Consider the following 15761-nt stretch of genomic DNA (forward strand, 5'->3'; position numbering starts at 1 on the left):
AGAACTGCTTTTACTTCATCCTGTAGGTTTTGGGTTGTTGTGTTTTCTCTGTCATTTGTTTCTAGGTATATTTTGATTTCCTCTTTGATTTCCTCAGTGATCTTTTTTGGTTGTTTAACAGCGTTTTTAGCCTCGATGTGTTTGTGTTTTTTACAGTTTTTGTCCTCTAATGGATAACTAGTCTCATGGTGCTGCGGTCGGAAAAACTGCTTGGTATGATTTCAGTTTTCTTAAATTTACCAAGGCTTAATTTGTGGCCCAAAATGTGATCTATCCGCAGAACGTTCCATGTGCACTTGAGACGAAAGTGTATTCTGTCGTTTTTGGATGGAATGTCCTATAAATATCAGTTAAGTCAAGATGGTCTAATGTGTCATTTAGAGCTTGTGTGTCCTTATTCATTTTCTGTTTGAATGATCTGCCCATTGGTGTAAGTGGGGTGTTAAAATCTCCTACTATTGTGTTACTGTCGATTTCCCTTTTTATGGCTGTTAGCCTTTGCCTTATGTATTGAGGTGCTCCTGTGTTGGGTTCATAGACATTTACAATTGTTATATCTTCTTCTTGGATTGATCTCTTGATTATTTTTTTTTAATTTATTTATTTATTTTATTTATTTATTGGCTGCATTGGGTCTTCGTTGCTGCACACGGGCTTTCTCTAGTTGCTGCGAGTGGGAGCTACTGTTCATTGATGGTGCGCAGGCTCCTCATTGTAGTGGTTTCTCTTGTTGTGGAGCACAGGCTCTAGGCACATGGGCTTTGATAGTTGTGGCACATGGGCTCAGTAGTTGTGGCTCATGGGCTCTAGAGCACAGGCTCAATAGTTGTGGCACATGGGCTTAGTTGCTCCATGGCATGTGGAATCTTCCCAGGGCAGGGCTTGAACCCGTGTCCCCTGCATTGGCAGGCGGATTCTTTACCACTGCACCACCTAGGAAGTCCTGATCTTTTGATTATTGTGTAGTGACCTTCCTTGTTTCTTGTAATAGTTTTTACTTTAAGGTCTAATTTTTCTGATATTGAGTGTTGCTACTCCAGGTTTCTTTTGACTTCCTTTTGCATGCAATATCTTTTTCCATCCCCTTACTTTCAGTCTGTTATGTGTCCCTAGGTCTGAAGTGGGTTTCTTGTAGACAGTATATGTAAGGGTCTTGTTTTTGTATCCATTCATCCAGTCTGTGTCTTTTGGTTGGAGCACTTAAATCCATTTACATGTGAGGCATTTATTGACATGTATTTACAAATTACCATTTTCTTAATTGTTTTGGGATCATTTTTGTAGGTCTTTTCCTTCTCTTGTGTTTCCTGCCTAGAGAAGTTCCTTTAGCAATTGTTGTAAGGCTGGTTTGGTGGAGCTGATTTCTCTTAACTTTTGCTTGTCTGTAAAGCTTTTGATTTCTCTGTTGAATCTGAATATGATTCTTGCTGGGTGGAGTATTCGTTGTAGGTTTTCCTCTTTGAAGACTTTAAGTATATCCTGGCACTCCCTTCTGGCCTGTAGAATTTCTGCAGAAAGATCAGCTGTTATCCTTATGAGGTTCCCCTTACATGTTATTTGTTGATTTTCTTCCTGCTTTTAATATTTTTTCTTTTTGTTTAATTTTCATTAGTTTGATTAACATGTGCCTTGGTGTGTTTTTTTCCCTGGGGTTTATTCTGTATGGAACTCTCTGCCCTTCTTGGACTTGATTGACTATTTCTTTTCCCATCTTGGGGAAGTTTTCAACTATAATCTCTTCAAATATTTCCTCAGACCCCTTTTTTTTCCTTCTTCTTCTGAGATGCCTACAATTCGAATGTTCGTGCACTTAATGTTATCCTCAAGGTCTCTGAGGCTGTCTTCCTTTCTTTTTATTCTTTTTTTCTTTTTCCTGCTCTGTGGCAGTTATTTCCACCATTCTGTCTTCCAGCTCAGTTAGTTATTCTTCTGTCTCAGTTATTCTACTGTTCATTCCATCTAGAGTGTTGTTAATTTCAGTTATTGTGTTATTCATTACTGTTTCTTTGCTCTTTAGTTCTTCAAGGTCCTTATTAAATGTTTCTTTTTTTTCTATTTTGTTTTTGACATTTTGGATCATCTTTACTGTCATTACTCTGAATTCTTTTTCAGGCAGTTTGCCTATTTCTTCTTCATTTATTTGGTCTTGTGGATTTTTACCTTGCTCCGTTGCCTGCAAGGTGTTTCTTTTTTTTTTTTTTTAATTTTTTGTAATTTACAATATTTGAGGTCTCCTTTCCCTAGGCTGCCTAGTCATAATTCCTCTTGTTTCTGTTCTCTGTCCCCTGTTCTGGGGTTGGTCCAGTGTCTTGAGTAGGCTTCCTGTTGGGAGGGTCTGTTGCCTGCTTTCTGGTGTGTGGATCTGAGTGTTTTCCCTTGGATGTGCAGGGCCACGTCAGGTGTTGTGTTTTCAGGTATCTGTGAGCTTAGTATGGCTTTAGGTCGTCTGTGTGCTGATGGGTTGGTCTATGTTGCTGTCTTGTTTGTAGTTTGGTGTGAGGTATCCAGCATTGGCAGTTGCAGGCAGTCAGGGGAAGCCAGGTCTTAGACTGTGATAGAGGCCTCTGTGAGAGCTCTCTGCGATTAATACTCCCTGTGGCTGGGGATTCTCCAGTGATCTATCATCCTAGATTCAGTGCTACTTCCCCAGAGCCTCAGGCTTGACTTCTGGTCGAGGAATGAAGACCCCACATGTTGATCGTCCCAGCAATAGAGGGGCTTAAAAAAGACTATCCAAGCCCCAGAGTAATGGTAGAAAGTCAAATCAAACAAAGAAATACTGAAACAAGGAAACACGTACATGCACAAGAGAAATGAAAACAAAACCCAGTAAAACATAAAGCACTAGAGAAACCAGACAGAAGAAACCCAGAACAAAATCAGATAGTTAAAGAGAAAACCAGTGAAAACTCAGAACCAAAAAAAACAAAAAACAAAAAACCTAAGCAGAGTGGCACCTAAGGACTGATGCAAAGAAACAAAACAAACTGACAAGTATACTTAAAAAAAGAGAGAGAGAGACAGAGAGAGAAAGTGGAAAGAGGACAGTACAACAGAAGAGCAACGTAGACATGGAAATATTTAAACAAAATTTTAAAAGGAAGAAAAAAGAAAAAGAAAAAGACAAACAAAATCCCAAAGGAATTGTGAAACAAGGACCAAATATAACAGAGACCATATAGAAGCAAGGATCAAATATAACCAAGAGCAAGAGAACAACCAGATAGACTGAAGATCCCCAAAATGAAATCAAACAATTATAATTAGAACTAAGATAAAGACAAATCCTAAAAACAAAAACCAAAGCAGGGTGTCATCTGAAGAATAAAGCAAGGAAACAGAGCAGACCGATAATAATGACTATAAGTATAATAAGATAAAGTAAAATAAAATGGGATAAAACAGAGCAATGGAAAAGCATGGTATAAATGGAAATAGAAAAAGAAAAAGATAAAATAGAAATGTATTAAAGATAAAGAAGGAAAAAAGATAGGGGAGATGAGCTCAGCACCACAGAAAAGCTAGCTAGAAATAGAAATATATACAAAGGATAAAAATAAAAATAAAAGTAAAAAATAGAATGAAAAAATGTGTTATAAGACATTAAGATCACTTAGGACTATGATCGGAAATAAAAAAAAAAGCCATAACTAACAACAGAATGGATGAAATCAATAGAATTAATAGTAATAATTTTGTTTCCTTAGGTTCTTAGCTGTAAGTGTCCTTATACACTCCTTTAGCCACAGGCCACCTTCACCTCCCCAAGAAGCCCTCCTCTGCCTCTGGGTTGGACTCTGGACCTGCTGTGGAGTCCACTTAGTCTCTGATCTGGCCTAATTCCTGTGTGTGCTTGCTCCCAAAGTCCACAGCTACCAGAGCTAGACCTTTTTCATTTGTTTGAACATTCATTGTCTACTCAGATATTCCAAAGACATAGGGTCTACATATCTCATCACGGGGATTTAGTCTGCATCTTGTATAGATGATGTAAAGATTTTAGATCCACTTCCTTTGTCCCACTGTCCCTGGCATTCAGCTTTGGTTTTGCCCCTGCCTCTGCATGTGGTCCAGCCATAAGAGTCTGAGGCTGAGGCTGCCTTGTAGCTCTTGGGTCTGCCTCACTGAGGGCTTCCTTTATTGTTCATCTGCAGGTGCTGGCGTGTGGGGAGAGAGAGGCTATGATAGTGGCTCCTTTCCATGTGTGTGACTGAGACGTAGAGCCCTACTTGGATTTCGGGAGCCCTGGTAGTAACACCGAATGTGCAGGGATGCTGGCCACCATGGATATAGGAAATCTGGCCTTAGTGTGCTTTTTACTGGTGCCCGGCACAGGGCAGCTGATGGGCAGCCCTCAGGGGCTTTTTGTAGTACTGTGTGAGCAGTCGAGCTTCCTTTATTGTTCATCCGTAGGTGCCAGTGTGTGGGGAGGGAGAGGGTACAATAGTGGCTCCTTCCCCTAAGTGTGAGTCAGCTGTAGTGCCCTGCCTGGGTCGCGGGAGCCCTGGCAGCAGTGCAAATGCACAGGGAACATGGCAGATTCGGGTGTAAGAGGAATGTCCCTAGAGATTCCCACCCCACCATGCCTCCCTCCCCAACCAGACTTTTTTTGGCTCTCAGCAGCAGGCATGCTAGGGCCAGACCTTGAAGGGGCTTTTTATATTACTTGTCGACTGGTGCTCAACAGCCAGGCCTAGAGGGGGCTTCCTTTATTGTTCCTTGCAGGCACCTGGAGAAAGGCTGCATTAGTGGCTCCTCCTCCTGCGTGTGAGTCAGCAGTAGTGCGCTGCTTGGATGGTGGGAGCCCCAGTGGCGGCACCAATTGCACAGGGAAGCTGGCAGGCATGGTGCAAGGGGAATGTCCCTAGAGGTGGCCCACCCTGGTCAGACCTTTTTTGGCTCTCGGCAGCAGGCATGCTAGGGCCAGTCCCTGAGGGGGCTTTTTCATATTACTTGTTGACTAGTGCTTGATAGCCAGACCTAGAAGGCACTTCCCTTACTGTTCGTTGAGGGCACTGGAAGGCTACAATAATGGCTCCTCCCCCTGCATGTGAGTCAGCAGTAGCACCCTACTTGGATCACAGGAGTGCCATCGGTGACGCAAAATGTGCAGGGAAGCCAGTGGGCACGGGTGTAAGAGGAATGTCTCCAGAGATGGCCCGCCCTGGTCAGACTTCTGGTTTTCAGCAGCAGGCACACTAGGGCCAGCCCCTGAGAGGGCGTTTTCTATCCCTTGTTGACTGGCGCTCGACAGCCAGGCATACAGGGGGCCTCCCTTTGTTCATCTTGGGCGCTGAGAGAGTGGCTCCTCCCCCTGCATGTGACTCAGCAGTAGTTCCCTGTTTCCATGGCAGCCCAGTTTTCCACGGTAGGCATTCCCTGCTGCGGATTTCTTCCCTCCCAACCCCTCAGTCCATCTCCCCACAGCCAACAGCAGTCCTCACCCTGGGTCTGTTCTCCAGTCCCCACATTGCAGCTCCCAGACCCCTGCACTCCTGTGAACACACATGTCAGACTGGGGCACACAGAGCCATGGTGCAGACTGTCTGTGTATTTCTCATTCTTTCCCATCTGCCACAGATTGGCCACTTCACCCTCTTTGAACAGCCCCAAATGCCTCCCTTTTGATCCAATCAAATTCCCCATTGGAGAGGGTGTTTCCCCATCAGATAAGGGGGATTTCCCTGAATTCAGTAATCTCTCCTCTGGTTCAACTCCCCCTGCCCCAGGGTGCAGGTCCCATCCCTTTTTTTCTCCTCTTTCTCTTTTTTTTTCTTTTGTTCTACCCCGTTTATGCCAGGATCTTTATAGTTGTTACCGGTGTCCAAGGTCTTCTGGTAGTGTTCAGCCAGTTTCGGTGGGAATTGTTGCATCTATTGATGTATTCCTGATGCATCTGTGGAGAGAGATGAACTCTACATCCTTCTACTCTGCTGCCATCTTTTCTCCCTATGTACTATCTTTATCTGGCTTTTGTATCAGGATAATACTGGCTTCATTAAAAGAGTTCAGAAATGTTTGCTTCTGTTTTCTGAAAGGATTGTGTAGAATTGATGTTAATTTTTTGTTAAACATTTAGTCAGATTCTCCAGTGAAACCAGTTGAGCCAGTTTTCTGTGTATGTGTGAAGTTTTAAATTAAATTTCATTAAAATTTTATAGGGCTAATCAAATTATCTGCTTCATATTCATTATTTCTGGTAGTTTGCATATTTTGAAAAATTGGTATATTTTGCCTAAGTTGTCAAATATATGTGTGCAGAGTTGTTTACAATATTCCCATACAATTCTTTTGATATCTTCAGGTTTTGTGGTGATATCCCATCTCATTCTTTGTATTAGCAATTTGTGTCTTCTGTCTCTTTTTCTTTTCAGTTATGCTATAATTTTGTCAATTTTGTTGTTCTTTTCAAAGAAGCAGGTTTTTGTTTCACTGATTTTTTCTCTATTGTTTTTCTGTTTAAATTTCATTGATTTCTGATTTTATTATTTCTTTCCTTGGTTTGCTGAAAGTTTGGCTTTCTGCCCCTCTTCTTGTAAGATGATCAATTAAAGACTTTTCCTCTTTTCTAACAAATGTGAGCATTTAGTGCTATAAGTTTCCCTCTTAGCAATTATTTAGTTACATCTCACAAATTTTAGTATTCTGTATTTTTATTTTCATTTAGTTCCATGTATTTCTTTCTTTTCCTTGAGACTTCCTCTTTGACCCATTAATTATATAGAAGTGCTTTGATATTTTCCAAGTATTTAATAGGTCTTCCTGTTATCTTTCTGTTAATTTCTTGTTTGATTCCATAGTGGCCTGAGATTATACACTGTATGATTTCAATTCTTTTAAATTTACTGAAGTTTGTTTTATGGCCCAGGATATGACCTATCATGGCATATGTTCTGTGGGCATGTGAAAAGACCATGTATTGTGCTCTTGTCTGTGAGTCAGTTAGATTCTGTTCATTCATGGTGTTGTTGAGTTCTATATTCTTGCTGATTTTCTGTATAGTTGATTTACCCATTATTGAGAGGTGAATTGAAGTCTCTGTAATTGTGGATTTGTCTATTTCTGATTTCATTTCTGTCAGTTGTTATGTCATGTATTTTGTGGCTCAGTTATTTGGTGACACACATTTAGGATTGCTATGTCTTCTTGGTAGATTGACCATTTTGCCATTTTGTAATGTCCCTCTCTTTCCCTGGCATTTTTTTTGCTCCGAAGTCTACTTAGTGTAGTATTAATATAGCCTTTCCTTCTGTCTTTTGATTAATGTTCTCATGGTATATTATTTTCCATTCTTTTCCTTTCAACCTACCGATATTATTTATATTTGAAGTGAATTTTTTGTAGACAGCATATATTTGGGTATGTTTTTTTATCCAGTCTGTCAATCTCTGTATTTGATTGGTGTCATTAGACCACTTACATTAAATGTAATTATTGACACATTAGGGTTTAAGTCTGTCATTTTATTTTTGCTTCTGTTTGTTTTCTCGGTTTTTCATACCGCTGTTTTCTTATTCTTCCCTTCCTATGGACTACCTGAACTTATTTTAGATTTGTATTTTTATTTATCTATATGTTTTTGAGTGTATCTTTGTGTAGCTGTTTCAGTGTATTTACTAGGTATTACATTGTATATACATAATTTAGCACAGTCTACTAGTATTGTTACTTTACCAGTTCAAGTGATCGTGAGCTTGACCTCTGTTGCATCTCTTTACCTTCTTCCATTTATAATTGTCTTAAATATTTTACCTACAGACATCGAGAGCCACATTAAATAGTGTTATAGTTTTTGCTTACTGTGAAACATAATTTAGAAAACTCAAGAGAAGAAGGAAAATCTGTTGTATTTATCCATACTTTTGTTCTTTCCATTGTTTTTTCTTCCTGATATTCCAAGATTCCTTCTTTTATTGTTTCCTTTCTATGCAGGGAAGTACCTATAGTCATTCTTTTAGGTTAGGTCTGCTTTTAAAAAAGTATGCTAGTTTTCCTTCATCTGAGAGTGTGTTTATTTCCTCCTTTGTTCCTGTAGGATATTTTTGTCTTATATAGAATCAGTTTGGAGGCATTCCTTCCCCTTCAGTTTTTTGCAATCATTTGAGAAGGATAGGTGTTAGCTCTCCTTTAAATTTTTGGTGGAATTCACTATCAAGTTGTCTGGTGCTGAACTTTTGTTTGTTGGGAATTTTTTTTATTACTGATTCAATAGAAATTAATTGTATACAGGTTTAACACAATTTCTCTCTAATGCTGCAGGATTCTGTGTGTATGTAGAGAAGATTATTCTAATATTTATAGGGAAAAACAAAGGAACTAGAATAGCTAAAACATTTTTGAGAAGGAATAATAAATTGGGAGCAATCACTCTTCCTGATTACAAGACTTATTATGTCACTACAGTAATTAAGACTGTGTGGTATTGGCAGTGATATAGACATATACACCAATGGAACAGAATAGGGAACCCAGAAATAGCCTCACACAAGTACAGCCAACTGATTTTTGACAAAGCTGCAGAAGCACTTTGTTGGAGGAAGGATCGTCTTTTTAATAAATGGTACTGGATCAATTGGAAATCTATAGGTGAACAAGTACCACATATCTAGATTAGTATCTGAAATACTCTGAAAGAACTCTCAAAACTGAATAATATAAAAATAATCCACTTAGAAAATCAGCAAAAAAGACATGCACAAACATTTCACTGAAGAAGATATACATATGGAATATAAAGACATGAAAAGATGTTCAACATCATTAGCCATTAGAGAAATGCAAATTAAAACCACAATGAAGTGTCACTACATACCTATCAGAATGGCTAAAATGAATAATGGTGATAATACAGCATGCTGGATTGGATTTGGAAAAATTGGATCACTCATAATTTGCTGGTAGGAATGTAACATGGTTTTCCACTCTGGAAAATAATTTGGCAGTTCCTTAAAACTAAAAGTAGACTAAAAATAAGTGTGTAGCACTTACATTTTGGGGCATTTATCCCAGAAAATGAAGACTTATTTTCATGCAGGAACTTATAAACAAATATTCATAACACCTTTATTTATAATAGCCCCAAATTGGACACAACATAAATATCCTTCAAAAGGTAAACCATGTATATCTATACCATGGAATATTACTCAGCAAAAAAGGAATGAGCTATTATATGCATTAACATGGATAGATCTCAAGGGCATTATGCTAAGTGAAAATGCCGATCTCAAAAGGTTCCATACTGATTCAACTTATATAATATTCTCAAATTGACAAAATTGTAGAGGTGGAGAACAAATTGGTGGTTTCCAGGGATTAAGGATGGTGCTGGAGGGTGTTGGGTGTGACCATAAAGAGATCTTTGTGGTGATGGAATAGTTCTCTTTTCGTGATTGCAGTGATAGTTACATGAATCTACATGACAGAGAACTATGCACACAGTTGTACCAATGTCAGTTTCCTAGCTTTAATATTGTATTATAATCATTTTACTTTATTTGTTTTGTTTTGTTCTGTTTTGTTTTTTGGCCACACTGTGTGGCATGCAGGATCTTAATTCCCTGACCAGGGATCCAACCCATGCCCCCTGCAGTGGAAGCGTGGAGTCTTAACCACTGGACTGCCAGGAAAGTCCCTATAATCATTTTAGATATAACCATTGGGGAAAACTAGGTAAAGGGTACACAGGACTTCTGACTACTATCTTCACAACTCCCTGTGAATCTATAATTATTTGAAACTAAAAAGTTTTTTAAAAGGAGCATTCTAGTAGTTGTATAGTATGGGTGTGAGGGGGACTGGACAGGATGAAATCAGGGAAAACAGTCTGGAGATTCTTGCCAGGTGAAAGATGATGAAATCTGAACCTCAACAATATTTGTTGTGATGAAGAAAAGGGGACAGATATAAGGGATGATACGACAGTAGAATCAGCAGGACCTTTGAAGTAACCAGCTGTAGGAGGTGAAGGACAGCAAGGACTCTCTGGAATGACTTCCAGGTTTCTAGCTTGGGTGATTGAGTAGATACTAGAAGCCTTAAGTAAAAGAAGACATAGCTTAGGATCCTGAGGTACACTAGAAGTAGACAGAAGCCAAGTTTTCCTTGTCTGTTACACCTTCATAAATCTAAAAGATGTTGTCTTCTTGAGAACTTTGTAGTATTCTTTTAAGTCTTTTGGGGTGTCCTATAGTCTGTTATGAAGCCAAGTATTCACGTGATTCTTCCTTGAACTTCTTTCCTTGCCTAGCCTGGTACATCTACTTAAGAAATGAGTTTCAAAGTACAGTACAAAGTCCTGTATCCTCGGTTTCTCTTTCCACAGTTTCAATTACTCGAGGTCAACCATGATCCAAAAATATTAAATGAAAAATTCCAGAAGTAAACAATTCATAAGTTTTAAAATGCACACTGTTCTGAGTAGTGTGATGATATCTCGCATTGTCCTGCTCCCTCCCACCCAGGATGTGAAACATTCCTTTGTTCAGCATATCCTGTTAGTCACTTAGTAGCTGTCTAGGTTATCAAATCAACTGTCCCAGTATCACAGTGCTTGTGTTCAAGTAACCCTTATTTTACTTAATAATGGCCCCGAAGGGCAAGAGTGCTGGCAATTCAAATATGCCAAAAAAAAAGAAGCTGTAAAGTGCTTCCTTTAAGTGAAAAGGTGAAAATTCTCAACCTAATAAAAGGAAGAAAAAAAATCATATGTTGATGTTGGTAAGATCTATAGTAAGAACAAAAAGATCTATGATAAGAACGAGTCTTCTATCTGTGAAATTGTGAAGAAGGAAAAAGAAATTTGTGCTAGTTTTGCTGTTGAAGGAAAAAGAAATTTGTGCTAGTTTTGCTGTTGCATCTTGAACTGCAAAAGTTATGGACGCAGTACATGATAAATGCTTAGTTAAGATGGAAAAGGCATTAAACTTGTACAATAAGATATTTTGCAAGAGAGAGAGAGAACACCTTCACATAACTTTTATTACAGTATATTGTTATAATTGTTCTATTTTATTATTAGTTACTGTTAATCTCTTACATACCTTTATCATAGGTATGTAGGTATAGGAAAAAACATAGTATGTGCAGGATTTGGTTCTGTCCACGGTTTTGGGGGTCTTGGAATGTGTTCCCTGTGAATAAGGGGGGGGACTACTGTGTGACTGTAGAACTGTGTGACAGTTGAGCTTTGATTTTTTTTTTTACCTGGAAAATGAGCACTATATTTTGTGATAATATAGTCATAATGCTTCTCTCTCAGGTTTGTTCTGAGGAGTAAGTAAAATTTACATTTATATGTAAAATACTTAATACATACCAAGCATCTAATAAATGCTTACTACTCCTGCTGTTACTACTGCTAGCAATAAAAATAGTGACAGAAAATACAGAGATGTTGAAGTGTCAGCATCTTCTGTCAATTGTGGCCAGCTGCAGAAATGCTCAGAGAGTCTCTAGAGCCTGTTTTTCCTCAATTTCTGTTTTCTAGTTCCTTCAGTGATCCTTAAAGAGTGGTCTGCCTATAAAGGGAAGTCACCTCAAACCCCTGAGCTGGTGTCTGCACTGACATTTAGGGAATGGACTTGCCCAAACCTCAAGAAGCTCTGGCTAGGCAAAGCAGTTGAGGACAAGAACAGAAGGATGCGTGCCTTCCTGGCCTGTATGAAGTCAGACACACCCAGTATGCTCAATCCAGCTAATGTCCCCACCCATCTGCTGCTCATGTGCTGTGTTCTCCGGTAAGCCATGTGATGGGAAAGTGGTCAGTTCATTTCTCTTTTACTTTTTTGACATTTCCTTTAAGCAAGTGGTTTTTATAGTATTGTAAGGTGGGGAGGTTTTATGTTTACTTTAGACTTCAGAAACACTGGAATTGATTGCTATGATAGTCTCCTCAGTTTATGATCCTCTGTCATCATCAGCCCATGCATGAACCCTCTTTTATTTTTGGTTCTATATTTGGTTTTTGTCCTCTCCAGCCTTCCTTCCTGATTCAGTCCCCTTCTCTCTACCCATAGTTACCCACTTTTAAATATTTGATGTGTGTCCTTCCAAGCCATCTTCCATATGTGTCTATGCACAATCTATAGTGATGTTTATATATATGTGTAGATTTTTTCCCTTTTTTAACATGAAAGATACTGTGTTGTACATCTCATTCTATTTCTTACTTTTTTCACTCAGTGTTATCTTTTAGATCTATCTGTATTCATGTATGCTTCATTCCTGATGACTACTGAATTATATTCTAATGAGTACTAATATCATAGTACTTTATTTGTTGTTTGATAGATAGTTGTTTCTAGTTCTTGAGTATTGCAAACAGTGCTGCAGGGGATATCTTCATAGATGTCTCTGTTTCTTTGTGCTCTTGTGTCAGTTTATCTGAAGTATGTATTTAGGAGTAGAAGTCCTGGGTCCTGTAAAATATGCATATAGATTTTTCACCAAATATTGCCAAATTGCTCTAGATTATATTTGTTCTAAATTTATAGTCCTATAAGCAATGCATAAGGGTTTCTATTTCTTCATATTATTGACAGTTCTGATATCATATAACTTGTTCATTTCTGCCAATCCAATGGGTTTCAAGTAGTATCTTTTATTTTAATTTGCATTTATTTGACTACAGATGAGGTTGATCTTAGTCATCATATATTATATATTAGCCATTTGTTTTCTCATTCTATGAAGTGCCTATTTATTTATTTTGCAAATTTTGGTTACTTTTCTTCTCGCTGATTATGGAAGTTTCTTGTGAGATTGGGATTGACATATATACACTACTATGTATAATAATAGATAACTAATAAGAATGTGCTGTATAGCACAGGGAACTCTACTCAGTGCTCTGCGGTGATCTAAATGGGAAGTAAACCCAAAAAAGAGGGCATATATGTATACACATATAGCTGATTCACTTCATTGTACAGCAGAAACTAACACAACATTGTAAAGCAACTTTACCCCAATAACAAAAATAATAGAACAATACCCAACTGACAGTGGTGAAGGCAACTGGCTATTCTCATGCAAATGTAAATTTGGTTCAACTTTCTTTAGGGCAATTTAGCAATCTGTATATAAATGACAATTTAGCAAGACTGTATATTAAACCTTAAATGTGTAATATACCCTAAAAAATAGACATGCAAATACAGCAGATATCTTTTCTATATCTGTGTGTGTATGTGTCAAATATCTTTTCCACTCAGCCACAATTTTTCAGAACTTTATGTACAATATCCTTTTTTGGACAAAAGTATTTCACTTTCACTGACCTTTCATTATTATGATTTCATACATACAGAGAAGTGGGACTTCCCTGGCGGTCCAGTGGTTAAGATTCCGCACTTCCACTGCAGGGGATGGGTTCCATCCCTGGTCAGGGAACTAAGATCCTACATGCCACAACATGTAGCGTGGCCAAAAAAAAAAAGTTGGAAGAATAGTATGGCAAACACTCATATAACCACCACTTAGATTCTATTATTAACAGCTTTATCCCATATAACTATCCTTCTCTCCATCTCTAGCCATCCATTTATCCATCCTTTTTGATGCATTTCCAAGTAAATTGCAGATATCAGTACACTTTACCCCTAACTAATAAGTATTTAATTTGATTCTGTCAAACCCATCAATCCGTACATTTATGGTGTGTGCTTTGGGGATCTTATTTAATAAATTCTTCCCTACCCCTGGGTCATAAAGATGTTTCTACTTTTTCTGTAACTATAACGTAACTGTTTACATTATAATGTTGCCTTCCATTTCAGGTCTTTAATATAGTGGGTATTTATTCTGTATATGTTGTAAAAAAGGATCTAATTTTATTTTCTCTATATAATAAGCCAGTTTTCCCAACTCCATCTTCTCTCCCCATTGATTTGTGTTACCACCATTCCTAGGTACCAAGTTCCTGTATGTACTTGAATCCATTCCTGGATTCTATTTTGTTCCATTGCCTACTTGCTCCCTTGCCAATATCACGTTCTTTCAATTATTAGCGGTTTGTAATTTGTCTTATTTAATATCAGGTAGGGTAAATTTCCACTGTTTGCTTTTCTTGTTCCAGACTTGTACTAACTATTCGTGAACCACATGAATCTTTATTCTTCCCTATATAATTTAGAATTAGTCCAGTTTCCACAAAATCTTGATGAGTTTTTTTGGTGAATGAATTGGATTTATAGATTAACTTAGGGAGAATTGACCTCTTTATAATGTTGTCTTCCCATCCAAAGATCATAGTTTACCTCTCCCTTTATTCAGGTCTCTTAGGTCTCTTTCTTTATGTCTTTTTTTTTAAAGTATAGTTGATTTACAATATTATGTTAGTTTCAGGTGTACAGAACTTTATGTCCTAAATAGAGTTAATTTTCTTTCATAGATGCCTTCTGCATTTTAAATTAATTCCTAGGCACTTGATATATATTATTGTGATTGTTGATGGTATTCTATTTTTTATTACATGTTCTCATTGTTTATTTGCTGGTATAGAGTAAGTAAGTTTTTATGCAAAGAGGAAGTCAAGTCCCTGCAAGTCACCAGAGGGTTATAGAGCTTTTGAAACCAGACAAACCTTAGTTTGAATTCTGGCTCTGGCACTTTTCAGCTTGGATAAGTCACTTTAACCTTTTAGAGTATCCATTTCCTCACCATAAATGGGTATAATAATTCTTACTTCTCAGAGCTGTTTGAGGATTGAGATAATTCACACAGGGGCCCTATCACATAATAGAGGCTTAATATATGTTAGTATTCTAACTACCTTGACATTAAGATTGGTGACTCAGGAAGTCTTCTCAATAAGAATAATGGATAGGATTCATTCCTCCTAGCTCCTAACACATTCCTGGGCCACAGCCCTACATTATCCCATATTAACTCTAGAATTACATGTTTTGTTTATCTTTTTTCTCAAAAGTATACTAATAGCTCATTTTCCCATTTATTTGATGCTCTGGGTTTTTTGGAACACATCCAGGAACATGAAAATAAGTAAAAATGAATTATTGATGGCTCTAAAGGCTATCACAAAGTTTATGCTCTCGTAGGTTCTATATGCTTCCCCTGAAGAGAACCCCTTAGCCTTCTGCTCAACGTATTTATTCTTAATTTATACACGTTTCTGACAATTTGGTCATCTGATTTCCCAGTGTACAAGGGATCAGAAGTAGCAGATTGTAAGGGAGGTGAGACAGGGAGTAGGAGCTATTATTAGAACCGGCCCCAGTGATAGCAATGATAAGTGATAGGCTACTCCCTAAAAGCAGAGGAAAAGATATAAAGATTACTTTTAAAAAGACCTAAGCACCCAAAAAGAAGAAGCATCATCTGAAGTCTTTTAGTGTAGGGGAAACTGCCCTGCAAAAATGAGTAACTCATATAAGATCATTATTAAAGCACAAGGCAATTATCAGTGTTCACAAAGTCATTAAGAACACGTCCTGTAATATTACACATTATGTACCTGGCATTGTGGTAAGTCAGCCCTTTGCGTACAATGCTACTAATCCTCATAATAGTGCTGAAAAGTAAGTGTTATTTATCTCCATTTATAGAAGAGGAGATAAAGGCTCAAAGAGAAGTGACTTGCAAAGGTTACATAACTAATAAGGGGTTATGCAAGAGTTTGAACCCAAGTCTCTCCAACTTCCAATTCCTATGCTTTTTAAAAGACAAAATGGTGGAAACATGCAGTTTTAAAGATTAACATAAAATCTTATTGGAAATTTAAAATTCAACTTTAAATGAAA

The 15761-nt window shown here is 37.8% G+C and overlaps 1 protein-coding gene across 8 annotated transcripts in view; it reads left to right on the forward strand.

The window, feature by feature from the left end:
* FAM120C (family with sequence similarity 120 member C) overlaps window positions 1-15761 on the forward strand; it is a 130417-nt gene that overhangs the window by 76536 nt on the left and 38120 nt on the right. For 5 of the 8 annotated variants that reach the window (XM_057718217.1, XM_057718220.1, XM_057718219.1 and 2 more), the window contains one exon: window positions 11489-11738. The exons of 2 other annotated variants lie outside the window; for them this stretch is intronic. In XM_057718217.1, the coding sequence (XP_057574200.1) occupies window positions 11489-11738 (250 nt within the window). Of the gene's footprint in view, window positions 1-11488; window positions 11739-15761 lie in introns of those variants that run through there. One more of the 8 variants, XM_057718221.1, reaches the window with a different exon arrangement.

The sequence above is a fragment of the Hippopotamus amphibius genome, chromosome X, assembly GCF_030028045.1.
Source record: "Hippopotamus amphibius kiboko isolate mHipAmp2 chromosome X, mHipAmp2.hap2, whole genome shotgun sequence".
NCBI classification, from domain to species: domain Eukaryota; kingdom Metazoa; phylum Chordata; class Mammalia; order Artiodactyla; family Hippopotamidae; genus Hippopotamus; species Hippopotamus amphibius.